The following is a 26268-nucleotide window of genomic DNA, read 5'->3' as shown; positions in this document are numbered from 1 at the left end:
ACCGGCCGGATCCGAAGGCAGAGGGACCTGGCCCGGCCTGGCCTGTGGTGGAGCCGCGCACCGAGGGCTTCGGCGGCCGGTCTGTACCCGGAGCGCAGGGAGAGGGGCCGCAGGTGGAGGCGGTGCTGTGTGGATCCCGTCTCTGCCTCCACGCCGCGGGCATCGGGGGCAGGCTGAGGCTGGTACCTGTGGCACCGAGCGGGCTCGGGGCTCGCGGGTGGGGCGCGGACAGGCATGGATCTCATGGGCGCCCACCACATGCACCAGGGACACCCCGAGCCCATCAGCTTCGGCATCGACCAGATCCTGAACTCCCCGGACCAGGGCAGCTGCATGATCTCGGGCTCCCGCCTGCAGGACTCGGACTACGGCCTGGGCTGCATAGTGAGCAGCGCCTACAACACCATGACAGGGAGCTACAGCGGAGGGGGCGGTGGGGGCGCCGGGCCCGGCTACAACAGCGCCTGCAGCATGGCCTCGCTGCCCGGCTCCTACAACATGGGTCTCAGTTCGGCCGGGGTCATCCGGGTGCCGGCGCACCGGCCGCCCCTGGGCGGAGGGGGGCACCCGCCCATGTCCACCGGCATGCCCAACGTGTCCAGCGCGGGCGGCATGAGCAACCTGACGGGCCTGACCTTCCCCTGGATGGAGAGCAACCGGCGCTACACCAAGGACAGGTTCACGGGTGAGTGCCCGCGCCTGGCACTGCCTGCATGAGTGCCCGCGCCCTGCACCGTGCCCTAACCCACCGCCGCTCGCTGCTGCGCCCAGACCACTGCCAATAACACGGGCACCCGCGCCCCCTCTGTGTTTACAAACCAGAAGGAGCCCCCTTCAGTGGCATGGCCCAAACGGCAAGACACACGCCCCGTGCAGATGTGCTCTCCGACGGAGAATCAGAGTGAAAGTTTGCAAAACTTTGTGCGCGTGTGCCTGCAAAATATAAGTGCTGCATGTCCGTCTCCCTGCCTGCCTGCCTGTTGCCCCTCCGAAGCAGAGTTTTAGTGATCAGTTCATTTCAATGTTCAATGTTGGTATTGTTTGTATTTATTCTGGTATCAATCGAGACATGGATTTTTATATATATATATATATATATATATATATATATATATATATATATATATATATATATATATATATATATATATATATATATGTGTGTGTGTGTGTGTGTGTGTGTGAGAGAGACTGTGTGTGTGTGTGTATATATATATATATATATATATATATATATATTTATATGTGTGTGTATATATATATATATATATAACTTCATTTCAGACTCATTTCTGGCAGTGATATTATTATTAATATTATTATTACAATTGGTGGAATTATGGTTAATATTATTAATATTGGTATGGTATTATTAGTGGTGTTAATATTTAAGTTGATCTATCAATTAGGAAAGACCGGGTGTGGTACTCGCACAGTGAGGCATACCTGCACACAGTGCTCCTCGGAATTTAACACGCAGAGGGTCAGCACATTACTAACGCCTTGTATCGGGGCAGGTTCTTTTTTACATTTTTAACCAGCCATAAATGTAAATAGGCAAACGCCGGTCATTGAACAGCCCATCTGCGTACAGGAGATGGGAGATCTGTATGGCAGATTCACTGCAGATAATAAATAATACGAATAATAGGTTTGCCTAGACTTGAACAGTCCTTATAAGCACCACACATTTAATTAAAAAAACAAATCTTAAAAAATGTATTCTATTAAATAGTTGTCAAAAGTCCCTTTAGAGTCCATTTCTATTAAATGCTCTAAATAGTATCGAGATCGGGCACACGGTTATTTAATGTCACTGACGCGGTCACTCTCGGGGGGGGAAAGAACTGTAAATTAATTTCGGGGTATGCATACACCACAAGAGGTCAGATCCACATTCACATAGATGGATGCACATTTCACGCGCACATGCATGAACACTTGCACATACTGATACTATAATATAGGCATATTTACACATGCGACCCTGCATATACATATGCGTGCGTGTACACATAAAGACATATATGTACAGTTAAATAGACGTACAGAATTCATAGGACGTATTACACAAGCATGCTTGAAAGTGCGCATACATTGTACGGGATTACTGCCTTAACGTGCACATCTATATATAGATAAACGATTAAATTGACATATAGATACAATGTAAATAGAAATTATACACGTGTATGAAGGTTCGTTGCAAACATTTAAAGTTATAGATAGATAGATAGATAGATAGATAGATAGATAGATAGATAGATAGATAGATAGATAGATAGATAGATAGATAGATATGTGCCTGTACAGACCCTGCACACAGCTCTGCCTCCCCCTCAGAGGATGACGTCGTCCCGCACACAGGCCGCGTGCAGGCCTCAGACGCTCAGCAATAATTTATATGGCACTTCTGAAGTGATACTGAGGCTAATCTGGGCAATAAATAATGAATCGTCAATACGTCTGCGGCGTCAACAACTGCTCAATCGATAGATCCGCAGCAGAGCGCGTGAGTGCTCGTGCGAGGCCCGTCTGGTCCCTGGGCTGGGGGGGGGGGGGCCTCCGAGGGGGGTGTGCACGTACAGACCGAGGCGAGCTCGGCAGTGGGCTACAGATGTGTTCGTGTGGTGCGTAACACACCTGGGAGTGAAAGCGTGCACTGTATGTGCGCGAGAGTAGTGCATAACACGGCGTGTGTTTACATTAATGCTCCACGCACTGAGGTCACATGGGCGACAAGGGGGGACTTCCAGGGCACGTCCACAGGCTGAGGGCCACGGAACCACCGACCGGTTAAACTGCAGGTTGTCACATGCACTCAGCACGTCTGTCCTACTGAATACAGAGTGCCGCGAAAATAGGTTAAAATCGACCACGTTCAGGAGACAGTCGGGTGTCTGCGAGTCTGAACGAAACTATACCACCTGAAGGCAACAAGCAGGGTGACAGGGAAGACAGGGGAATGGCGTGTGGGACACTCACATAGCAACACCGAGACAGGAGAACAAGAAAGAGTGAGCTATAAAGTGAAAAGCAAAGAATGAGAGATAGGAATGAGAGATAAGAAGAGAGTTAAACAAGATAGATAGATAGATAGATAGATAGATAGATAGATAGATAGATAGATAGATAGATAGACAGACAGACAGACAGACAGACAGACAGACAGACAGACAGACAGACAGATAGATAGATAGATAGATAGATAGATAGATAGATAGATAGATAGATAGATAGATAGATAGATAGATAGATAATTTTAGGTTGTGAAAGCAAACTTTCACAACCTAAATTGAAATACGTAATGTCTATCATAAGAAGCTTGAGGGATTAATCTATCAACTTTTACTTTGCACTTTATATCGTCAGTTTTCTGTAATTTGTGCATTGACTTTCACTTTCACATGCACAGTTTTATTATGTAAATAAAACACGTAGGTAAATTGCAACAGAAGCCCAGCTTGTTTGTTTCCCTTTTATTTCCGACTCTCGGAAGCGTCTCCCGGGGCAGTGAGTGTTCAGTGTAAGCTGCAGGCAGCAGCTACTGAGCAGCCGGACATGGGGTCACTGAGTCACAGAGGAGCCCGCCTCACCTCAGTCATGCGCACACAGAGCCCACTTCAGGTACCAGCAGTGTCTTTTCCTGCATTGATCGTGGTATTGTGCTCCCTCTGCAGAGATACCTCAGGCAGGCCAGAAATTAGTGTAATTAAAATATGTGTTTTCAAGCTCTGGGACTACTAAATTACCACACACAGGAACAGGCAGGACTGGGACACACACCAGCACGAGGCAGGGCGGCACGTTATCACACCGTTCACACAAAAGCAACACACAGAGAAAGACAATCCAAACGGAGAGCACATTCACGGCAGAGAGGGGCTGCAATGGCGGCGAGAGAGCTGCACTTCCGGATTGAAAACAAGAGAGGCAGCACCACGGTTTAATTGACCCCAAGGCCAACGTGATGTCTGCCAGTCACAGCTGTGTGCTTGTACATGTGTGTCTACGTTTTGGGGAGAGAGGTCGGACCCTCTTACATGAATTGGGTAGAAAGGCCGGTAGGATGGAATAGAGTCGGTCACGTCATGAATGTCAGGCTCTTCCCATGTTTAGCGCCTGACATGTGACAGACTCTGGCCCACCCCAGCCGGGCCTCCGTAGACCCCGTCCAGCCAGGGTGCCCCCAAAAGACCCTTTCGGACTGTTCAGTCTGCTAATGCCTGCTGCTGCTGCTGTGCTGTCGCCCCTGAGCCCAGCCCCCGGGCACTGTCTGTCTCTGGCCCGCTCTGTGAACCCTGCTGATCTCTCGCCTGCTTGCTTTTGCCGTCTGTCTCCCATCCAGTGGCCCTCTCACCCTTCACTGTAACACGCCGTATAGGTCACCCCTACCAGAACAGGACCCCTCCGAAGAAGAAGAAGCCGCGCACCTCCTTCACCCGGCTGCAGATCTGCGAGCTGGAGAAGCGCTTCCACCGGCAGAAGTACCTGGCCTCGGCCGAGAGGGCGGCGCTCGCCAAGGCCCTCAAAATGACGGACGCGCAGGTCAAGACCTGGTTCCAGAACCGGAGGACGAAGTGGAGGTAAGGGCAGCACGTCGGGATGGGAGAGAGGTGGAGGGGGGAGGATGTTGCGCATGCATTGTACCGTGGCCCTGGTATCACTGCACACGATGCACATTTCACACCGTGTTCATGTTTCTGTGAGTAATAATTAATGCCAGGATATTTGCTAACCATGAGAACAAGAAGGGACGCGAGGGGACTTGTCCCCCTTAATTTCGATTGGAGACACAGTTTTATTTTCTGTGGGTGGGGGTGGCTCTTAAATACTCAAAGATACATGCTTACAGCTGTGTGTGTGTGTGTGTGTGTGTGTGATGTATATGAAGGCGAGTTTATCCTTGCTAAGTTTCACCTTTTGGCGGTGCTTAGAAATTGTTGTTGGATTCACTCAAATTAGAAGGTGGGCAGGAAGGGTAGTCCAGATGTGCCACAGCTCCTCGTGGGGGAGGGGGGGCTGTTTTGTTTCTGGTCTGGGTACAAACACTGGAAGCGTCTTGCTGCACCGCGTGTGCCACACTGATGGATGTTATGTGACTCCAGTGGGTTGTAAATGCGTTCTGCAGTTTTAGCAGACACACCACACGTGCATTGTAAGCGTTACACTCGAGTCCTGGGCTCATTCGAGTACATCACATACAGTTAGCAGTGAGACTGGACTTAACTACACAGCCGAGCGGGGAAGGTATCGGCCGCATATTCAGAGTATTACTGAAATGAAAATATTGTCTCGAGATAGCCTTAGATGTACCGAGGGACCCGGGACAGCGCCTTATGAAATGGGAAGGCATAATAGCCCTAAGTGTGCCATGCACAGGGCCTGGCTGTGGGAAACAGAGGGGCAGGTTGCTTCTGGTGCATCAGTGGGAGGGGGCATGACAGGGAACCTGCTTCAGGGTAGCTAACAAACATAACAATGTGAATCTGTGCAAGGGTAGTGCAGCGGGTTAAGCGTTCGCTGCTGAGCTCAGCTTTTCACTAGCAGCCACTGATTCGAATGTAGTGTCAACTCGTCCTTCTGAAGTTCAAACACTTGGTCCACGGCTTTTATATAACTAGGAAAGAGCATATATTTCAGTCCATTTATGAAAAGGCGTTATAAACCACGATAGAAGTCACCACAGATGTGCTAACAGTGGCTTGGACCTGCACAGGTGGGCTGGCGGGAGTTCTTAAAGGGGCCTGGCAAAGAATGAGTTCTTTATTTCCACCTGATTTGCCTGCCTGATTGCTTTGGTAATCCCCAGAGCCAGGGCTTCCGTCTTGTATGTTGCTCGTGCGCTGCAGACATTGTTCAGCAGAATACGGCCTCGAGGCGCCCAGGAAAACCACACCCAGCCTGATTTTGAAGTAACACCCCTTGTGCGTAAAGTGTGCTGTTACGACCATCTAGCACCACAGCAGTCCTTGCAGTTCAAGGGCATGTGGCACCACAGCACTGGAACTTCTGTGGAAATGTCACAAGCGCTCAGAAATAAACGAAACCCATAAATACATCCAGGAAGAAATGTATCTGTTGTGTGCAGTACCTGCTCCAGAGAGTGTTCTTTAACTGTAGAAGTAACCACAGCCCTTCTTGGTGCGCGGAGCGCCTGGCACGACAGCACGGGGCCTTCTACCCTACGAGGCGCTGAGGAGATTGGCCAGGACAGGCCATTTCTCAGCCATAAGGACCTGGGCAGCAGATGCATCTCCGTGAAATGAGGCCTCGCACGAGGCAGACTCCGACCGTCGGGGGAAAACGATTAGAGCGCAGTAATTTGGCCAATCAAATCAATAAACTTAATGCAGATTGGTAACGGGATCTGGGAGGCGTCTGGCAGCAGCGGGAGGCTGCGCCGTGCCAGGGATGGTCTGGGCTCAGCAGAGGCTGCAGGGGGGCCCTCTGAATGGCAGGGAGGGGGCCAAACCACTCTGGGGCTCGGGGGGAGGGGGGGCACCCAGAGGCTTGTACCAAGCCACTCTGGAGCTCATCGGCACCCAGAGGTCTCTGAAACCTGGACACTGATCAGAATACACAGGAGCGAGAATCCACGATATTTGTGCTTAGACGTTTTCAAATGGGCGTAATCTGATCATGCATGAACAGCAACAACCCAGGGGTTCGGGACTGAAGTATGTATAGCCCTAGAAACCCGAACACGCATCAAAACACACAGGTGCACAATCATAATATTAGTAAATATGGGATCAACGTACAACATCTCAGCAGTGATAGAAATATGTGTGTTGAAACAAAATACAACTAGATAGATAGACAGATAGATAGATAGATAGATAGATAGATAGATAGATAGATAGATAGATAGATAGATAGATAGATAGATAAGTCGCGAGGCCGAAACATATACGACACGGATGAACTATTCTAACTAGATAGCTAGATAGATCGATAGCTCCCACGCGTGGAGTTGATAGGAGCTACCAGCCAGGGCCCTTTCTTCGGCTTTGCTCGCTCTAACGCCCGTGGCCCTGGACCGACTTGGAAGTGGCCACCTGCCTCCTCCTGCCGGGCCCACTGGTTCCCTCGTGAGGCTGCGGGGCTTTGCGTTCATTAACGCCCGGTGGCTCTTTCTCCTGCCGACGGCCCTGGGCGCATCCACCTGTTCCGGAGCTGGCTGGAGACGGTGCCTGTATAGAGGCATGGCTGCAGAGCCTCCCGGGCCGATGGCACAGACACGATATTGCATTTCACGTCTGTGGGCTCTTTAGCCGCCAAGCGGAGCGGCGGACTGTTACTGACTCAAGGCGCTGTGAACGTCATGACTTAGAAGAGGAACGTTCACCTCTCTCATCCACACGCCGCAGCGTGTCTTTAAAGACTCTTTGAAACCTCCTACGAGGCTGCGTTTTAGGAAAAGAAAAAAGGTACAATATTACGAATGTGTACAGAAGAAAGCACGTGTTGTACCAAGTGCTTTGTGATCACTTACGGGCGCGGTAATCGGTGAGTACCTGGCGCAACTCAAGGAACTCGCCGTCAATCTGGCTCAGCTGGAGCCGCCGTGTGGGTTTGTGGAGGGGTCAGTGCTCGTGCCTCGTGCATGTTCTGTGCTGACAGGGTCACGTTGAAATGCAAACCAGCTAGAAATCTGGCTTCATATGTCCAGGGTTTTCATAAGAAACGAAGGCGAGGTTACCTATATTGTCGGTGGTGTGTGTGTAGATAGGTAGGCAGATAGAGCCCAAGCTACACCTCACGTCATTTGTGATACGTCATATAAATTTATATATATCACGTAACAATGAAGGACTTGGCCTGTTGGTCGGGAGCTCTCTGCGGCCAAAGCTGTTTTCAATACTCCGGGGGAGCGCCGGCTCCTTCTCGGCCGATACGTAGCGCCAGGAGCCTCAAACAGGCCAAGAAGGAGCCGGTAAACAGTAACAGAGACGAAAAGATCACACACCGCAGCCTCCGCTCTGGGATGAATCTCCCACTTAGGGCCTCGGGGCATGCAGACTGTCAGGGGGGAGGGGGGGGGGGGGATATAAATGTTTCCCCTGCTGCAGCGCTACGAATTGAAGTGCTTAAAATGTGCACCCATTGAGAAAGCGCTATGTACTCATAGACATAATAACAATGAAAATAACATTTCTAATTCCATCACTACCAACACTACTACTGCAAAAGTCATATTATTATTCCCATTATCATTAGTAGTACTGCTATTATTAGGATTATTATTAACAATGATACCATTTTATTCTTCCTTTATATTATTGTTTTTGTTTATATTATATTATTATTGTTGCAGGTATGCAGTGCGCTTTACACATGATTGATTGATTGCTGTTTGTTGTTGTTATTTTTTTACTAGTACCAATATTTAATACTATTATTATTATTATTATTATTATTATTATTATTATGCCAACACGCTGTTTTTTGTGATCGGCAACATTTTCCCTACAGTTCTCGTTTTCGTAGCAAGGTCGGCCTTGTGTTTGCTTTTCTATAAGTTCTTGCAGACGCACGTCAGATATTGCCACGAGCTCTGTTTTTCTTGTGCACCTTTGAAATACATTCAAATACATGGCCCAGTCTATCAAAACAACACTTTACAACTATATTCGCGGCAACGTAGATTTTCTTTCATTATTTGCTCACATCCTAAATAACCCTGTAGAAATTCAGAGCTGAAGGTTTCGCAGAACGTAATTTGTAAGAAGCTCGTTCAGTTCACGTGCGCTGAAGCACACGAAGCGCTGCTGGAGCCAAGAAGGTGGGACGGGTTTGCGTGCGGCGCTTTGTTACTCACGGCACATATAAACAAGACATACGCCTCCGCAAATCATATATATATATATATATATATATATATATATATATATATATGTATGTATATATATATATATGTATATATATATATATGTGTGTGTTTCAGGGAGAACGATGTGTATATATATATATATATATATATATATATATATATATATATATATATATATATATATATATATATATATATATATATATATATATATATATATATATATATATATATATATATATATATATACATACATATATACAGAAATATCCCACGTTGATTCAGGGCACATATTCTGATGCCAGTGGTTGTAGGTGGGGGGCACCAACACTCACTTTGAGGTCGGAGACCTATTTTTCACCATGTTATCGCCAAGAACTAAAGAGCGTAAACATACCCTTGAAGCGCGCCCGCCCCTATATGCAGCATTTCTGACGAAGATACCTGAAATAACCCACTAAAGGACCTTCAGTGAAAAGGAAAAACACTACTCGTCGCCCCATCCATAAATGAGTAGCAGTCCCCAGCAGGAGAGAGGAAACCTCCCGTTGATAGAGAGGGCGCCTCAGGGCTACGCATACACTAGAGAAGGCGCTATGATGTAGAAAAGACGCCGATGGCGGGGCCCCGCCTGCCCCAGGAGAGGGGACACCACCTTCACAGGCGCTGCTACCTTCCACCCCTGCCACCCTCAAAGCCAGATTAAAAGGCTGGGAGAGGATGCTATGGGGTCTTGTCTCCTGTGCTTCCATCTGCAGTCACCGCCATCACATCAGACCCCCCTTCCCTTCGAATTACTTAATCACATCTGTGCCACCTATGGGGTGATGCGAATCAGAAAACCCACCAATAGATGCGTTGTTGACTCTGCAGACCTCAACAGACGACGCTTCTTTCAGTGCGCTGCGTCACAGGTATCTTTCCACGTAAGGCCTTCTTACGTTGTTGAACTTTTGAACATTATGTCCAGTTCTTAATAGGTGCTTTACACTAGCTTTTGACTTGATTCTAAGCACGCAAAGAGTTGCATAGCAACCCGGAAAACAGCGAGATATACATCAGAGATCCAACATCTACTCAAAACATGCAGGGACTTATCTACAAGCCCCATGCAGCCGGTACCGTATGTGAGGTATGATAAGTGACGTATCGGCGATACGTCACTTTTAATATGGAAAAGTGACGTACTGGTGGCGCACGGGGGTTTGTAAATAAGCCCTGCAGATTGTTAAAGGCGCCGCAGCCCTGGAGCTTTTCATGCTGAGTCAAAGTTGGAGAAAACAAATACAACAAACTCAATATCACTTAATGTAATGACCGAGAACATGACATATGTGGCAAATAGACTAGAGACCGAGGTCGGTTGCATTCGGCATTCCTTGTTTTCTAGTGAACAGAATGAGCACCTCATTAATGCACATACTTGTGCGTCCGGGTCGGGGTGCGTCTAAGTGCGTGCGTGTGCACGCCTGCGTCTACGTGTATGCGTGTCCGGGTGCGTGCTTCCGTCTACGTGTCCGTGAGTGTTGGCATTTATTTTTGCGAGTCTGCGCGCGCCTGCACATGTACACGAGCGCCTTAAAAAGAGATACAGCGAGCCCCGCCCACAAGTTTATTGCTTGGCTGTAGAAAAAAAAATACTTTTTGTGTGTGTAAAATTATAATATACATGAGTTAGGAGATAAGGTAAGGTCACGTTTCGTTGCGAGGCCCGTGACCAATATTGTCACATGTAGCTTCTGTGGCACCACCCTCCCGTTCATTGAGCGATGCAATACATATTCATAAGTAAACATTGTGCAATTTCTGGTGCATAAATGATCGGCTATGTTGGAATCTTTGAACTGGAGCACCTGGTTGGAATCTCGGCTTCCTCTCTATAAATTTGCGTAATGTGAGCTGAGGACATGTCTATTTGGCTCGGCTTCTTAGCCTGCAAAAAACATGGAGCGCCTAGAAGGATTTAGTTCAGAGTGTGTGCTAGCAAAAAAAAACAAAAAAAAAAAACGATAATTCGACGTAGTGCTTTACAAAGTTATATATAGCGTATGCCTTTAAAAAAAAAAAAGATACGTTTTATGCGAGTGCATTGATAATTCTAACCAACAATTGGCGCGTGTGTATTCACACATTTATTATTACACGTATTAGCGACCATGACATTATAAACTATGTTTACGTGCGTCCTTATAATTTGCATAAATGCAATTAACTATTTGTACGAAAGCGTGCTTTATGACCTGACTGCGTCATTTGTTCTGCTAAATGACGGCTTGCCGATCCACGCCTTCCTAACTATGAATAATACCCCTCACTAAAATTAATAATGGGCCGCCGCTAATTGCGACTGCGGTGACTGGAATGCATTTATCTGTAAAGTCAAAACAGTATTAAATATGTATAAATAGTAGGGCTGTGGTTGAGGGAGCGCCATCCATTATTGAAACAGCCGATCATTTTTGCCCAATTCATACATAAAAAAACAAAGCGTGTACTGTAGTACTGCATTTTTAAATATGCTTTTCCGGGCTGTAGTTTTTAATACATTTACGAAATATATATATTTTTTAAGTCACGAATGGAATACTATTTACTTGTTTTCCATTTTTTTTCAGAAAAACGCAGGAATAAGATACTCAAAGCTACTTGTCATCGAGATGTAGGTTTCCAAAACTACCCTTAAATGCCATTTTGTTCTCACCAGAAGAATTAAACCATTAAAAATGGGAAGTGGGGGATCTGAAGAGAGCAATCTGCAAATTAAATTTAACATCTTTTTTCCGATATATGTTTTTAAAGCTTGACATTGGCACCGTTGTGAATGGAAATTCAACCGACAAAAACCCATTGACATTTAAAAAATATATATCACTTATCTGTGTCTATACAAACGTACAAACACAGCTATTAAAGCGTGAGTAAAATGTGTTGATATACAAATGATGCCAGTTTTATGCAATGATTTTGAGAGCGTCGAGCGTCTATATGTATTTTATATTAGTGTTTACGCCCTGTTAGAATATAGGCACAACCTAAAAAATGACCTTTTGCTGTAAATTTTGAAAACTTTTGTGGGACGGAGTACATGGCTTACGCGCGTTACTTTTAAAATGTAACCCCAGCTACATAAAGCAAACTGGGGTCTGAACCTGGATTGAAAATATGGATCAAGGCCTGTGTGTAAGTGTGTGAGAGATAGAGAGACACACACACACATTGGAAGAGGGCTAGCAAACTGAACTGATAAGGGCCAAATGTGTTTGTGAAACAAAAAAACACATTTCCTATAGAGCAATGCACTGAATCATAACAACGCAATTATTATTGTTGACATCTGTGTGTGTGTGCGCGCCGCCGCGTGTGAGAGAGACCCGAAGTACGGATCTACGAATTGTACGACCAATCCGACTATAGGTTGAACCTTCCTCTGTTCTTTTTGCACCCACCTCTGTTCCTATGAGTTTGCGTAAGTCTCAAATATTGTTATTAATTATATCTCAACATGCCCTAAATTCTAGTGATGCACTCTAATCTCATTTGCCCCGGTAAAACTTCAAAAATAAATAAAACTAGTACATTAATAAATAAACGCCAGGCGCTGAGCGTTGATGATGTGGCAGCCAGTGTGAGGTCCGCAGACCCGAAGTGAGTCCACAAACTTTGCACATCCAAGATGGGTGCTATTTGAGCTGCAGGTTAGTGGACTGCAGACCGGGAGCTGATGATTTAGCAGACGTGGGTATGCACGTTGTATTAGTTGTATTACTTATTTGATTACAAACATTGTGTCCAGGCGCTATGGGGAAAACGGCGAAGGAAGCAGACAGCTAGACCAAGCAGCCATGGAAAGGCTAACAGGTTAGAAAGGGGTTTGAAAGTCGCGTGTTTCGGTTTGCCAGAGATTGCAGAAAGGTTATCTCCAGTTTAGCCACCGGGAATGAGTGCGCACTCTGGGGATGCACCCAAAGTTATTCCCCAGTTTAGCCATGGGGAATGAGCGCCTCCACTGGGGATACACCCAAAAGTTATTCCCCAGTTTAGTCACCGGGAATGAGTGCCCCCACTGAGGATAGACCCAAAAGGTATTCCCCAGTTTAGCCACTGGGAATGAGTGCCCCCTCTGGGGATACACCCAAAAGGTATTCCCCAGTTTAGCCACTGGGAATGAGTGCCTCCTCTGGCGATACACTCAAAAGTTATTCCCCAGTTTAGACAAATGAGTGCCCCCACTGGGGATACACCCAAAAGTTATTTCCTAGTTTAGCCACCGGGAATGAGTTCCCCCTCTGGGGATACACCCAAAAGTTATTCCCCAGTTTAGCCACTGGGAATGAGTGCCCCCTCTGGGGATACATCCAAAAGTTATTCCCCAGTTTAGCCAGGGGGAATGAGTGCCTCCTATGCGGATAGACCCAACAGTTATTCACTAGTTTAGCCAAGGGGAATGAATGCCCCCATAGGGGTGACGCCCATGAGATGGATTGCTGAAGGGACATATTGTCCGTGTGCATGAACAGCTCGTATTCCTCAGGCCTAAGCACCCGGTGTGCCCTCTCCTCCGGCATTCAGCGTAAACACTCCCCATAACTTTGTCGAGGAATACAGATTACAAAACCCGACATCTGTGCTGGTTGTGACATTACAGTTTCGTTGTAATGTAGTCAGAGTGACCCGGAAGTCACAAACCCAGGTTTCTATAGTGGCGGAGAGCAGAGAGAGCGCGAGCAGCGACCACCAGCCTTGTCTGTTCTCTCCGGGAGGAAGGAGAACCCGTCCTCACGGTCCGAAGGGGAAGAAACAGCCGAAGGCCGCGGCCCAAACCCTGGCCTGCAAGAGATCACCGGGCAGATAATTTATAGCGGGATGTATAAAAACCTTTTACACCTAGATTGGCGTGTATACTTTCTAAGATTAGCAGGCCTCGTTTAAGGTCAGCGGGATAAAAACAATATAAAGAAAACAAAGGGAGCGCGGGAAGTGAACAAGGGGTGTTGCCAAAAGTCATGCCCCCTGCCGTGTATCTGTAGCGCTTGGCACCAGGCCGTGAGCTGCAGGCACTATGGGCATGGGCACAGGCCACAGGGCTGTGCCCAGCAGGTAGTATGAACATGTGTACTGGGCGCAGAGTATGGACAATACTCAGCCTAGTACCCCCACTATGCCTACAAGTACTGCATGAATAAGTACTGGGCTAAGGGTGCTGGCCATGCACTGTGCACATTGCCAGGTTCCGTGGGTACTGGTGGATGGATAATTGGCAGAAACCATGGTTGCAGGCTATGGTCCACAGGGCATGGTCTAGCTCTTCGGTACTGCAGGCGATGGTACGGGGCACTGGATAAGTCAGAGCTGCCAGTGCTGGAATGACGTCTACAGGACAATTAATGTAGTCTAGCCTCTGAAATGGCACTCAGGGACAGGATCAGGCCAATGCAGCGTAGGTCCATCAAGCAAACTAATTTCCAAGAACAATGGTGTACCCTCCTTTAAAATATGTTTCCCCTAATATAGAATGTAAAAAAAAATGTTCTTAAACTGTTCGATCTAAAATGGCCGTCAGGGCTGCTGAGGGAGAAGGTGCGCCATCTTTTACCACAGGGCGAAAGTACACTCTTTGATGCATGCAAAGAAGAAATGCACCTCTAACACTTACATGTCTGCTTTTTAATAAATGTATGTTTGTTTTTAGCTTAATTATATTACCAGATCTCACTAAATTCACACACTCTGTAATACAGTAGCACACATCACAAAGAACGTTGTTATGATCAGTATAGATATTGTTAAAGAAAGAATCGAGTGTAAACATAACCAAAAGCTCATACGTCCAAATCATTTATTCACATATATGCCTCTAACCAGCGTCTGACTTGACCAATTATTCGATCACATAATTGATTACTAAAAGGCACAAATATGTACTTTAGTCTCCAGAGCCCACGTACATACCAGGCGTGTTCATGAATTATACCTTGAATTAGCCCGCAAAGCGCACTCTGAAACATATTCAGACACACAAGTGCTATGCATTGGGGTAAAGTTATATATCACAAATTGAGTTCTTAGCTTTACATTTTCTTTTAAAGCACAACTTTACCAGGCAGCATTCTTTTCAGTGCATATTTTAGAAATCCAGTGCGTGGCTGAACAGGTTTAGCACCCTGGGATCTTTATCAAGACACCATATAAGTGGCTCCAGTGGGTTTGTGTTTGAAGACATTCATTTGAGTCTGAACATTACACAGATTGACCAAAGGCACATTACAAAACACATCACATAGGCAGTGATGCCCTGAGTCCAGGTAGATAAGCTATGAGCAAATATATTTATTCAAATCATATCTTCTCATACAATCTAAAGACACAGAGACCAGGGCTACATAAAGCAAAAACGGAGGAGGTGTGAGAAACAGTCAAAAGGAGAAAACAGGGAGGAGGTGCTAATGATGTTTATAAATACAAGAGTAATAATATGGAGATAGTATGATTTATAACTAAGGCTCCCAGCTTTATACTGATATTTACAACTAATACAGACAGAGAACAGCATGTTTCCTGTCTGTATTTATTTTTAAAAGTGGAAAAAAACGAACAATTGTTTTTCTCTTGGGTGACTCTCCTTGCTGTCTTTTGTGATTTCCAGGATAACTGCTAAGTAGATAGACATCATGTGAAGTAAAAAAATATGTTCAGATTTCCCTAAATACAGGCATATCTTAACATATATTTGTAGTATAATCAGTGCTTAAAAGGAACCACTACTGAGTACCAGTACTTTTTCATTTTGAGATGGAGAGTACCGGCACTCCTAAAGAGAAATGTAATGCTTTTAATTGGAGATTACCGTCACTTCTCAGAAACAAGCAGGTATTCTGGTACAGAGTACCTGCACTTCTATTTTTCCATTTCAAGCACTGAGTATAATGTCAATATATACCAGAGGATGTGATGTTTTGCTATATATGGCTGCTTAATTTGCGAAAACATGACAGGCATCCAAGTATGAGTCCATGTATATCAGTTAAATGTGGAAATCTAAAGTTTGACGACATCATTTATTTTCAAAACACACATAAATGTGGATAAATACCAATATGATGGCCAAAAAATGAATATAAACAAATACAGATGAAAATGTAAAAAAAAATAACATACAACGGTGAGCCCTATTTAGAATTAAGGCTCTGTGTTTTCTCTTTTTTCAGATTTTTACTGATAAATGCAGACAGAAAATAATGTGTTTCCTGTCTATATTTATTTTTAAAAGTGGAAAAATACAGAAAAGTGGAATTCTAGTAAGTGACTCCTTATACCGTCTTTCAGGAATTTCAGGACAACCACTCAACAGATATACAGCATAGACAGTTACAAAACAGGATGAGATTTCCTTAAATACAGGCATATGTTAACATATATTTGTAGTATAATGCTAATATTTACCTGGAGGCATAACGTTTTGTTATATTTTGTCTGCTTAATTTGCTAAAACACGACATGCTTCAAAATAGGGTTACATGTTTATCAATTAAATAAATGCGGAAATATACCATTTACCGCTTCATTTATTCTCAAAATGCGCAATAAATATGGATAAATACCAGTAAGAGGGCCAAGTATAGACAGAAATAATAAAAAATAAATAGCATAAAACCAGGAACCCTAATTATAATCTAAATTATACTAAACCCTAGGTGTGACCCAAGATGTAATATTCCTAATGTAAAGAGCTAATTCTATGTAGAGTGGTATCACATGCATAATAAACTCAACACATTCTCAGAGGTTTAGGGACTTTTGCTTTATGCAAATCTTTATGCAAACAATCAGCCACAAACCTCTGAGCCTCCTGGAATTTCTCCTGCGCTGACTGAGATGGGGCATTTTCATCCTTAGGCATTATTGATATTGTTTCCAGGGATCTTCATGCAACTCAAAACCCCAACATCTAAATAATGAGCATGAAAAAATGCACTTCACCCTCTTCAAGTTTGGTCTTGCTCTGCTTTCAGATTATCCTAGATGCTTTGTGCGGCCTCCACTTGAGTGAAACACACAAAGTGCGACGAGAACAACCAGTTTTAATAGTTGTCAGATCATTGATCCTACACTAAAGTCTCACAAAGACAAAGGCCTACCTCCTCTGGGTAGTTTCCAGATTAATGTGAAAAACACATTCCCCAGGCCATTATATTCAACTTCACTTCTTAGCGTTCGCACCCTTGAAGATTCCAGTCTTCAAGGGTGGGTCCCAGATGTTTAACCAATCTACGCATTCCACCAGCTGTCCTCTTTCTTTCATCTAGATGGATTCTAAAAACAACTGGGCATTTGGACAGATATCGCCATGTCCTAGAATTCAGCCAGAATCCACTCTATCTCACTGTTTAGGTCTAGGCCTTTGAAGAACACACTATTTTGAATGTGGAGCGATGGCAGGCCTGGCAGGGGGAACAGGAGCATTTCTGACCTTCATTAAGATCATGAATAAACATTTTTAATCTAGACTCTATTGTGGTGACTTTTGTAAACAAATTGAAGGATTTATTTTGGGAGTGACCCACGCTAAAAACGAACTGGAAACAATAGAAAGTGCCTGCCAGACCAAGGTCACTAACATTGTGGAGAATGGCGGCAAGCTACTGTCCCATGAGAAATGCCAGACCTCTGAGATGGAGTCTATACTCTAGTTGGGACATATCATATGTAAAATTCTAAAATACTTGTGAGGGCATTACTTCTGACGCTGAATGATGTGCCTTCATTAAGTAACAGACAAATTACTTTAAGGTAATTGGCAACTGAATTCCACATATCGCCCTAATGGCAATTGAAACCCAAGAAAAAGCTAGAAATATCCAATTCAGTAGGACACGTTTGTTTTTCCCACAAGGGAAAAGGGAATGGGCATTCATAAAACGTTCATAGTGGACAATCCTGTTTTATCTAAACCAAAAAGCCTTAGTGACAAGCAAACCAGAGTCCATACGACAGAAAGTTTGCAATGGTGCAACATCTAGGGGAAATACATGTATCTCTGCTTTGCTGCTTGCGTAATACAGAATTAATTGAGTACATTTTGCTCCAGTACGTAATACTGAAATGTTGCCCAGTAGAGAACCAGGAAGAAAGCAAGCTGATTTTGCTCGGATTATGCTATTTATGAGTTAGTAGTTGAAACACACTGACTTTGACTCACACATATTCAAATTTTTCACATTTGAAACGTGGAGAAAATGAATTGCTTCTAATATATTTAACAATAACAAAAGTATTTAATCATTTTGCTCTGTGCTTTTTGCCCTGATGAAAAACTTAACTTTGGAAGAAAAACTGTTTGCTCTATTTTCTATAACATCGATACCACAAGGAGCAACAAATGGAGCACATGAATTTACTCAATTTTTTCCTCCAAGGGCAACATTTTATGTTTATTGCCCATGCTTCTTTTATTTGGACTGATACTCAAACTACCCACCGTGGAATAAATATCATAGGTTGTGAAATGTTGGCAGTCTTTGATATTTAAAAAATATTTCCCGCACTCCCACCTAGTAAAAAACGACACGATTTTCTTCCTGTCATGCCGTCTCCATGTTGGATTTAGGAAAGCCACCGTAATCCTCTGTATACTCTTGTAAAGACTACAGGGTTATGTCATTCATCACAATGAGCTAGTTTGCCCCACATAATTCCTTGCACTGAGAAACACAAGGAGTCATAGATATTGTATAATATGAAAGTACCACAAAAATATAAAGCAGCCATCTAACACAGACCGTCTAATTCAAACAAAAGCACGACATTTCAATCTCTTTTTAGATTTAACAAATGAACACATAGCCTTATACTCTGGCTATGAATGCATAGTTATGTGACTACTTGGTGAGTTCTGAGGAGGCAGCTACAAAGATTTTTTGAACTGAGAACTAAAGTCCTCAAAAAGTAGGCCGGAATCTCAAAAGGTTGCATGTTAATTGAGAGCAGGTAATCTTGTCATGGCCTCTCGAGCTGGTGGGTGTAGCTAACTGGAGACAGATGTGGCACATGTCCAGATCTTCTTGTTAGTGCAGCATACACATTGAGTGAGTGTACTACCTCTTTAGTGTGCATGCAGTGCTGCAGAAACTCTTGTTAGGTAGAAAGGGCTTATCACTGACGCCCATTATCTCTTTGTGCTGAGCATCCATCTTACACATGCAGAGAAGATAAAATGCTGTTTCCCAAATCTTTTACAAAGTTATATCAGACTAATTCCTTCAAACATACACTGCACGATATACACTAAACAATGTGTAGATACATTCTGTGTTTAAGTGTTCTAAAATGAGGAACATAGTCGGTGTTTCATGCAGTTCACACTTTTAATTACTGAATGAGTGCGACCAGGAAAATGGCACATGTTGGTCAACTACATGATATGTACATTTAAAATGTACTTTGATATAAGTAACTTTCTGAACAATTTGTTTGTTGGAAGTTAGGTTAGAATCTTTTGAAGTATTTAGAAAGTACAGTAAAATGAACCAATTCATGTTGTGCTAGCAGAGTTAAGGGACTAGGGGAAAGTAAATAATAGAACTATCAAAAGAAATGAAAAAATGAATTGGTTGCGTTTTTCTAACAGTGTCCAACTTTCTGTTTAATAAAGTGAGTGCAGCTTTCAGATGTACATAAATATTGTTTACTAAGGCACACAATGCATGCACGCTAGACAAGTTACAATGAAATGTGCTCGAATTAGCAAAAACCACTAGCATATCCATAAAATAGCGTAAAGTTGTACATAGGTTGCATCTCAACTTTTGTGCATCAGACCCAAAATGTTCATTCAACACCATGTTCAATATGAAAAAAAGTTTCAGACTTTTGTGAAAAACAGAGTAAGTTGTACGTTTGCTCCAGTTTTGCTAATTTGAAAACTAAGGAAAAAACAGAGTTTTGTTCTAATTATTCCTGGTCTGCTCATAGATGAGGTCTAACTATAAAAAAATTGGTATGGATTAAAAAATAGGGGGGTTAATTATGCACTTTTATTGTTGGTCACATAAGAAACCGAAAAAACAATTTGGCTCCTACTTTCACATCAATAAAGTGTTAACATATTTCAGAGCATCTCTATTCTCAGTCAGAGAAGGAGGAACAAAACATTCGAAATGCTTTCTTTTTAACCTGGTGCATTTGTTTATGTGTTAGAGAAATTATGGAAATCTTGCTGGCATTGGCAACAATAATGGTGTGGAATAGTTTCATTGCAGTCCCTGTCTACCCTTGTTTAAAAGAGGTTTGTGATCGTTGTGGTATCCTGTCAAAATATAGGCCCAGTTTAATGAGAAAATAATTAGCTGAGATGTACGTACAATTATGATACATGAGGAAAGGATTCTCCTTGCAGTGGGTAAATTGAAACATGTTCTTAAGGCAACTGTCAGACATTAGGCCGAACTATCATGAAATGTGGGGAAGGGCACTATTTCACAATGAAAAATGTGAGCCAGGAATCACTAGGCTGAGTGAGTGGTGTTCAGAGTTTAGAATATCTTCACATTGACTGCCTGAAGTGGCTTCCACCATTACTCAATAAAAACAAATTAAAACAACATAGTGCTTTCATTTTTGTCTTTCAAATATTAAAGAAACTCAATTGATATTTTCCATCTTCTTTTACATTTTCTTACAACATATTTCAATTCTTGTTCAAATTTCGATTTTTATATTTTTAAGCGCCTGAAGAATCCTGTGTACACCATGGGAGGCTAAGAAATAAAACTACAAGTTAATTAGATCTACAGAAATAGATGTTTTCTTCTTGCAGCTATATATTAATTGCTTTAGCCTTACTGACGTTACATTTGGAAAAAAGATAACAAGAGCAGTTATTTTCCTCATTCAGTTTCCACAAATCACAGAGAATGTTTTGTCAGGAAATTCAGAAACTTAGAATTCAGGAAATAAGAAAATCCTTAGTTGGTACAGAAAAAGTAAAAAGCACGAGGCAGTCTATAGAATACGATCATATGAAAGAAGATGCATAAATACTGTCAAATTAAGATAAACAGCACCACAATGTATCTAGATTATCAGTGTATATGACATATACACATCTGTGGATTTCCATTATGCATACTTCAGTAGGTTTACACAGCATACAAGATGAACGGAAGATGAAAATCCTATAATATTTTGAAAGAAAAGTGGTTGATCGTGAGAAAATAGCCACTTTGACCAAAAAGTAAGCCTCTCAGGATCTAACCTCTGAGATTTCCTAATCATGTGAAATAAAATACATACAAAAAGATTAATTGGTGGATTTTTTTTAAAGTTAACTTCTTGTCTGTGAACCCCTGGGGTTCGCAAAAGTGCAGAGAATGCAACAATATTAGCAGATTAATAAAGTATATGTAAATAAAGAATCAACATGCAAAGTAGATTTTAAAAAAAGTTCTACAAATGTGCAAGAATTTGAAATTGGAGGCTGAAAATCAAGTTGATGTCCGTAACAGGATTCGTGGGAACAGCCCAAGTGCAGCACACAGAATATAGTATGCATGATGAAGTGCTGACAAAAAGAGAGCACACATTCGGATCAAAAAAGTCAAAGTGATATATATGCGAGAGTTCAGCATATTGCTTCCCCTTTAAGAATTAAAAAACAAATTTATAAAAGCTTCAACCTTGCTATGAAGATTAAAAGGTTGAGGTTTCTATATTTGTGAAATAAATATTTCATCATTTGTGAATTTGTTTGATGTATACTTGTTTCTGTAATTTTTGTGTATTGCTCTGAGATTAACATTTCAGAAATTGCTTAGGCTAGGCTCTGAGTATTGACTTACTGGAGGTCCCCAGATTCCAGTAATTATTCAGTAGGGGATCCCTGGATTTCAGTATTGCCTCAGTGAGGATCCACAAAATTCAACAGGTTAAGAGCCACTGGCTTAAAGCCTTTGAACAATGGTGGCTCTTGGAAACGCATTATTTTCTGAAGCTGCCTATGTCTAGCTGGCCAAGCACACATGGTTCTAAACCCACCCCCTGCAGAATCAGACACAGAAAGTTAAAAAGTACCTCAAGTCATTCTGTGGGAGACTAGAGACCGATAGAGACCTAGAACTAAAACCCACAAACACACATGCAATGAAATTAACTGCAAACAGACACAACAACTTTGTAATGACCTTTAATGGCAGTTAACATTATTTGAGGAATGCAGAAGTGGTGCTTAAAGTGCAATTCTCAACAAGGAAAGAACATCTATACACCTGGAAAAACACCACAGATTGCCCACTGATTCTCATGTGACTGTTAATAAGAAATTTGAATCCATATACATATTACTTTGTGCTCTCCCAAAAGCAGAAAACACAAATTACAAATTCGGTCTATCTTCATGTCATATTATAACTGTAGAGTGTTTTAATATTAGAATATTTGGGGTTGATTTATAGCACCCTGTTACGATGTTGTAGAGGAGATTCGGAAATCTACTCCCCCGTACATATCCATTCATGTTTATTTTAACACTTAAAATAATGTTGCTTTACACTTACCATATGAAGTCGAAATTTAATTTCACATACAATTTTCTAGTTTGTTAAAGTGCCAAATACCAAAATCAACATAGCAGCAAAACAATATAAAAATGTTTCTGGTGACCTTAGACCTGACAATTTCCTGTCTGTTGAATTTGTCCAGGTTTCTTAGTATTATAAATCTTTTACCATTGAAATATTCTGATGCTCCTCTTTTTCTTTTACCAGTGAAGATCCCTATTAAACTCTACATTATTTTACCTTCCAATGAATCCCTGTTTGCTTTCTGCTACTCCCTAGTCCCAATAGTGTTGTTTGTTTCAGTTTTGTTGAGGATGGCCTCATTTACCTCCACTGCCCATGTACTTCTGTTTTCCACTGTTTGCTCTTTTTGGCTGCAAATCTTTTATCCAGGAGCTATCATCTCCCACATCACTTCAGCTGTCCGTGGGAAAATAAGTTCAGAGATGGGTTTCCCTGCTTGAACAAGAAATAGTGTAAACAGTAACACCAATTTTGGTTTTTGTTTACTTTTAAAATGTATAAAGTATGGCTCATGGCCTTAACCCCTTCCCTGCTGGCCCGTTTCCGCCCCTGTGCGGTAAACAAATGAACAGGGGCGGGCCATGACGAACCCCAGCCGTCATCAGCACACGAGCACCGTAGTGCATGACGGCTGGGGTTCGTCATCAGCATGCAAGGGGTTAAATTAGGAATAGTTTTTCTGTATCATGTCTTTTTATAATTTTGAGTTGGGCCTATCGGAATGTTGTTATCTTCAGGGTGGTTTTCTTCAGGCTTACATAAATGCACAAGTTCAATCTCATCTCACCCCTAAGTATAAATAATGTCCTTGATTAAAATAACAATTCAATTGAAGGTGAATATTAATTAATATTATCCACATATCCACTCATAGTCCAGTGTTTTAATACAAAATACCGTTTGCTCCTTTCACACATTTGTTAAATAGTGATGCAGCACGCGCAATGTAATTCATATTATTTATTTATTGATGTACTTATCTCCGTTCTGCCTTATGCCTGAGTTTACTACCCCCCACACTGCCCCTCCTTTCGACCTGCAGAACTCCCTCCAGGAGCCGCTACTGGGTTCATGTGACATTTGCAACCCACGCTACCTTCTGAGTCATGACTTATGGATTCAGTAGAACATCTATCTATCTATCTATCTATCTATCTATCTATCTATCTATCTATCTATCTATCTATCTATCTATCTATCTATCTATCTATCTATCTATCTATCTATCTATCTATCTATCTATCTGTCATATGTGGATTGATGGTATCAAACCAAAACAGTAATTAAGCTAACACAGCTGTATAAATGTATCTTTCATGCCCATCATATCACTTTATGAAGCTTGAAGGAGGCTTTGAAAGAAATATATGAACCATTATACTGCAAAATGTCTTACCCCTGATTTTCTGTTGCCCCAATAACTTAATGCAAAAGATTTCAGCCAGCCAGGCATAGTATGTGGTCACAATGTGCAGTCAGGCTCCCCCCCCACCCCCCCCGCTGAATGACCTTATATGGACAATGTACTACTTACCCTGTGCCATGGTACAAGTTGCACATGACACAGCTAGAAACGTTAGTAAATGATATCCCAGATGCACATTTTAGGACCAGTCCATGTACACTTTCCTCTTGGCCTTGTTTATACCTGAATAGCAAGTCTTAGAATCTTGATCAATTGGTGTCTTTTTAATAAGGCGCACTAATATGCGAAAACCTTTTTTTCCTAAGAGCAGTCTTTCGAGTCTGAGTTGGAGTCAGTTTCTAGACCTGTATATCGTAGTATGCAAGATAAACTGCCTCTAACTGCACCATATAATGCATAAATATATAAACACACCCCATCTGCAGTCCCTGGCCCCCTAATAAATACGTTCTTGCTGTTAATATTCAACCCAAACATCATTAGTTTTGCAGGAAGGAATGGTCTTAAACAGTACTGAACAGGCTTGAAACTAACAACCCGTCAACAGTGTTAAGTTATTTTATGTGCCCTGTTTTATGTGCCTTGTTGCCAGTGGGAATAATTTTGAACATGATTGCACCCTGTTATGATTTTAGTTTTTTTGTACTTGTTTTACTGGGAATCGAAAACAGATAATGCTAGCATAATGCTGATTTGTACATCTTGTAGAATCCCTGACACAAACCAACTTGGTTCTATTTACAGGCGGCAAACTGCGGAAGAGAGGGAGGCGGAGAGGCAGCAGGCTAACCGGATCCTCATGCAGCTGCAGCAGGAAGCCTTCCAGAAGTCCATCAACCAGCCCTTGCAGGCAGACCCCATCTGCATCCACAACTCCTCACTCTTTGCCCTACAGAACCTTCAGCCCTGGTCTGACGACTCCTCCAAGATCACCAGCGTCACCTCCATAGCCTCTGCCTGCGAATGACCATTAATGGAAACAATTGAGGCAAAAAACTACTATAGGGTGTGCGCCAATGACTTATGCTCTCTTCTGGGCCAGAGGATGAACTTGCAGACCTCCTGAGAACAGGGGCACCCAACAATACGTTCTCTTTATAAAAATGGAATTCCTCCCTAAATGTCACCCTTGAGTTCCATTTCGGACATACCATATATATTTTTAAAAGAATATGGTCTGCCATTTTCAGAAAAACAGCTGATTCAACAGACATCCAAGAAGTGACACCTTTGCAAGGATTCCATTAAGGGTCAACTGAGAAGGATAGGAGAGCAAGTGTCCCCTTCTCACTGGCCTCTCTCTTTCAGACAGCTCATGCAGGGCCCAGGTGAAAAATCCAGCAGCAAACCAAGGCCCACTCCTCGGTGCCCTCACTGCCTCCTCTGGTGCACAGTGCAGCCACCAGTCCTATAACTTCAATCACTGAGAAGATAATGTGTCAACGTCACTTCCGTTGAGCATCACTGCACAGAGGCGTTACTGTGAGACTGACATGCTGGCACATCACAGCACTTTGGAGCAGAGCCACCTTGACCCTGGTACCCCTGGCACATGCCTATGGTGCCTACGGGGATGGCATCGTATGTTTCAGGGTAAAGATTTTAAGGGAGGCAAGTGAACGATTATCACTGCACAGCTTCTATTTAAGACACACCTCATTTGTGCAACTAACAACAATCGATATCCAACAACAGACCGAACTAAACATACCAGCGTGGATAATTTTTATTGGTTTACTTCTGCAACCAAGGAATCTTTGCTGGGAATTTTTGTTCACAATTGTATTTTATTTAATTTCTTTTTAGATAAGAAAACATCAGTGTTGACAAAAACTGAGACTAGAGAAAGTCAGTGCCATGCCACAGGACAAAAATAACGCGTCCTCCAGCTGCCATTCTAATGGCTTTAACTTGCCCTTGAAGTATTTAAAGATGGATTAGATAGTATTTCTTTGTTCCCATGTTCCTTTCTTTCTTTGTTTGACTTTCTTTCTCGTTTTCGACTGTTCTATACTTTTCTTGTTTCTTTCATTTTATAGTTTTATTATTTGCCACCTATCCTTTTATTTTCTTTACCTTTCCATGTGTCTTTTCCTCTCTTTATTTACTTGACAATTCATTCTTTCTCTCTTTCTTTCTTTCTTTCTTTCTTTCTTTCTTGATTTCTCTCTATCCCATTTTCTGCGTTCTTTCTTTTTTTTATGGCATCGCATTGTCTGCTGTTTTAATAGTCATCTAATGACTAAAGAAACACGCACCTCATCTTTGCTAGCTTTAGGGAGAATTAACGGCAACAATCATGTATTGAAGTTGATGTTGCAAGCACTTCTATATGAAAATCCAGGCATTTCTTTGTCAATTGTAACCTATCTTCTGTCAGCTTTAGGAATCCGTGTTGCACATTTTTCCAAGGAAATTTTTAAATGCATCAT

General features: G+C 42.7%; 1 protein-coding gene across 1 annotated transcript; it reads left to right on the top strand.

Moving 5' to 3' along the window:
- The first annotated feature begins 158 nt into the window (after positions 1 to 158).
- Positions 159 to 24803, top strand: LOC147668238 (T-cell leukemia homeobox protein 1-like). Its single transcript, XM_086948677.1, has 3 exons — positions 159 to 685; positions 4349 to 4586; positions 24581 to 24803. Exons 1-3 carry the CDS (start codon positions 235 to 237, stop codon positions 24801 to 24803), a joined length of 912 nt encoding a protein of 303 aa, XP_086804803.1. The 5' UTR covers positions 159 to 234.
- Positions 24804 to 26268: the final 1465 nt, after the last annotated feature.

This window comes from Lissotriton vulgaris, unplaced genomic scaffold, assembly GCF_964263255.1.
Source record: "Lissotriton vulgaris unplaced genomic scaffold, aLisVul1.2 SCAFFOLD_361, whole genome shotgun sequence".
In the NCBI taxonomy this organism is placed as follows: domain Eukaryota; kingdom Metazoa; phylum Chordata; class Amphibia; order Caudata; family Salamandridae; genus Lissotriton; species Lissotriton vulgaris.
The sequence above is the reverse complement of the archived record's forward strand: the minus strand, read 5'-3'. Positions and strand labels throughout refer to the sequence as shown.

Bases quoted from the DNA above. Each gene is read 5' to 3' on its own strand.
- LOC147668238 (XM_086948677.1), top strand. From the start codon at position 235: ATGGATCTCATGGGCGCCCACCACATGCACCAGGGACACCCCGAGCCC. The intron at 686-4,348 runs GTGAGTGCCCGC...TCTCCCATCCAG, and splicing joins CACCAAGGACAGGTTCACGG to TGGCCCTCTCACCCTTCACT. The intron at 4,587-24,580 runs GTAAGGGCAGCA...TTCTATTTACAG, and splicing joins AACCGGAGGACGAAGTGGAG to GCGGCAAACTGCGGAAGAGA.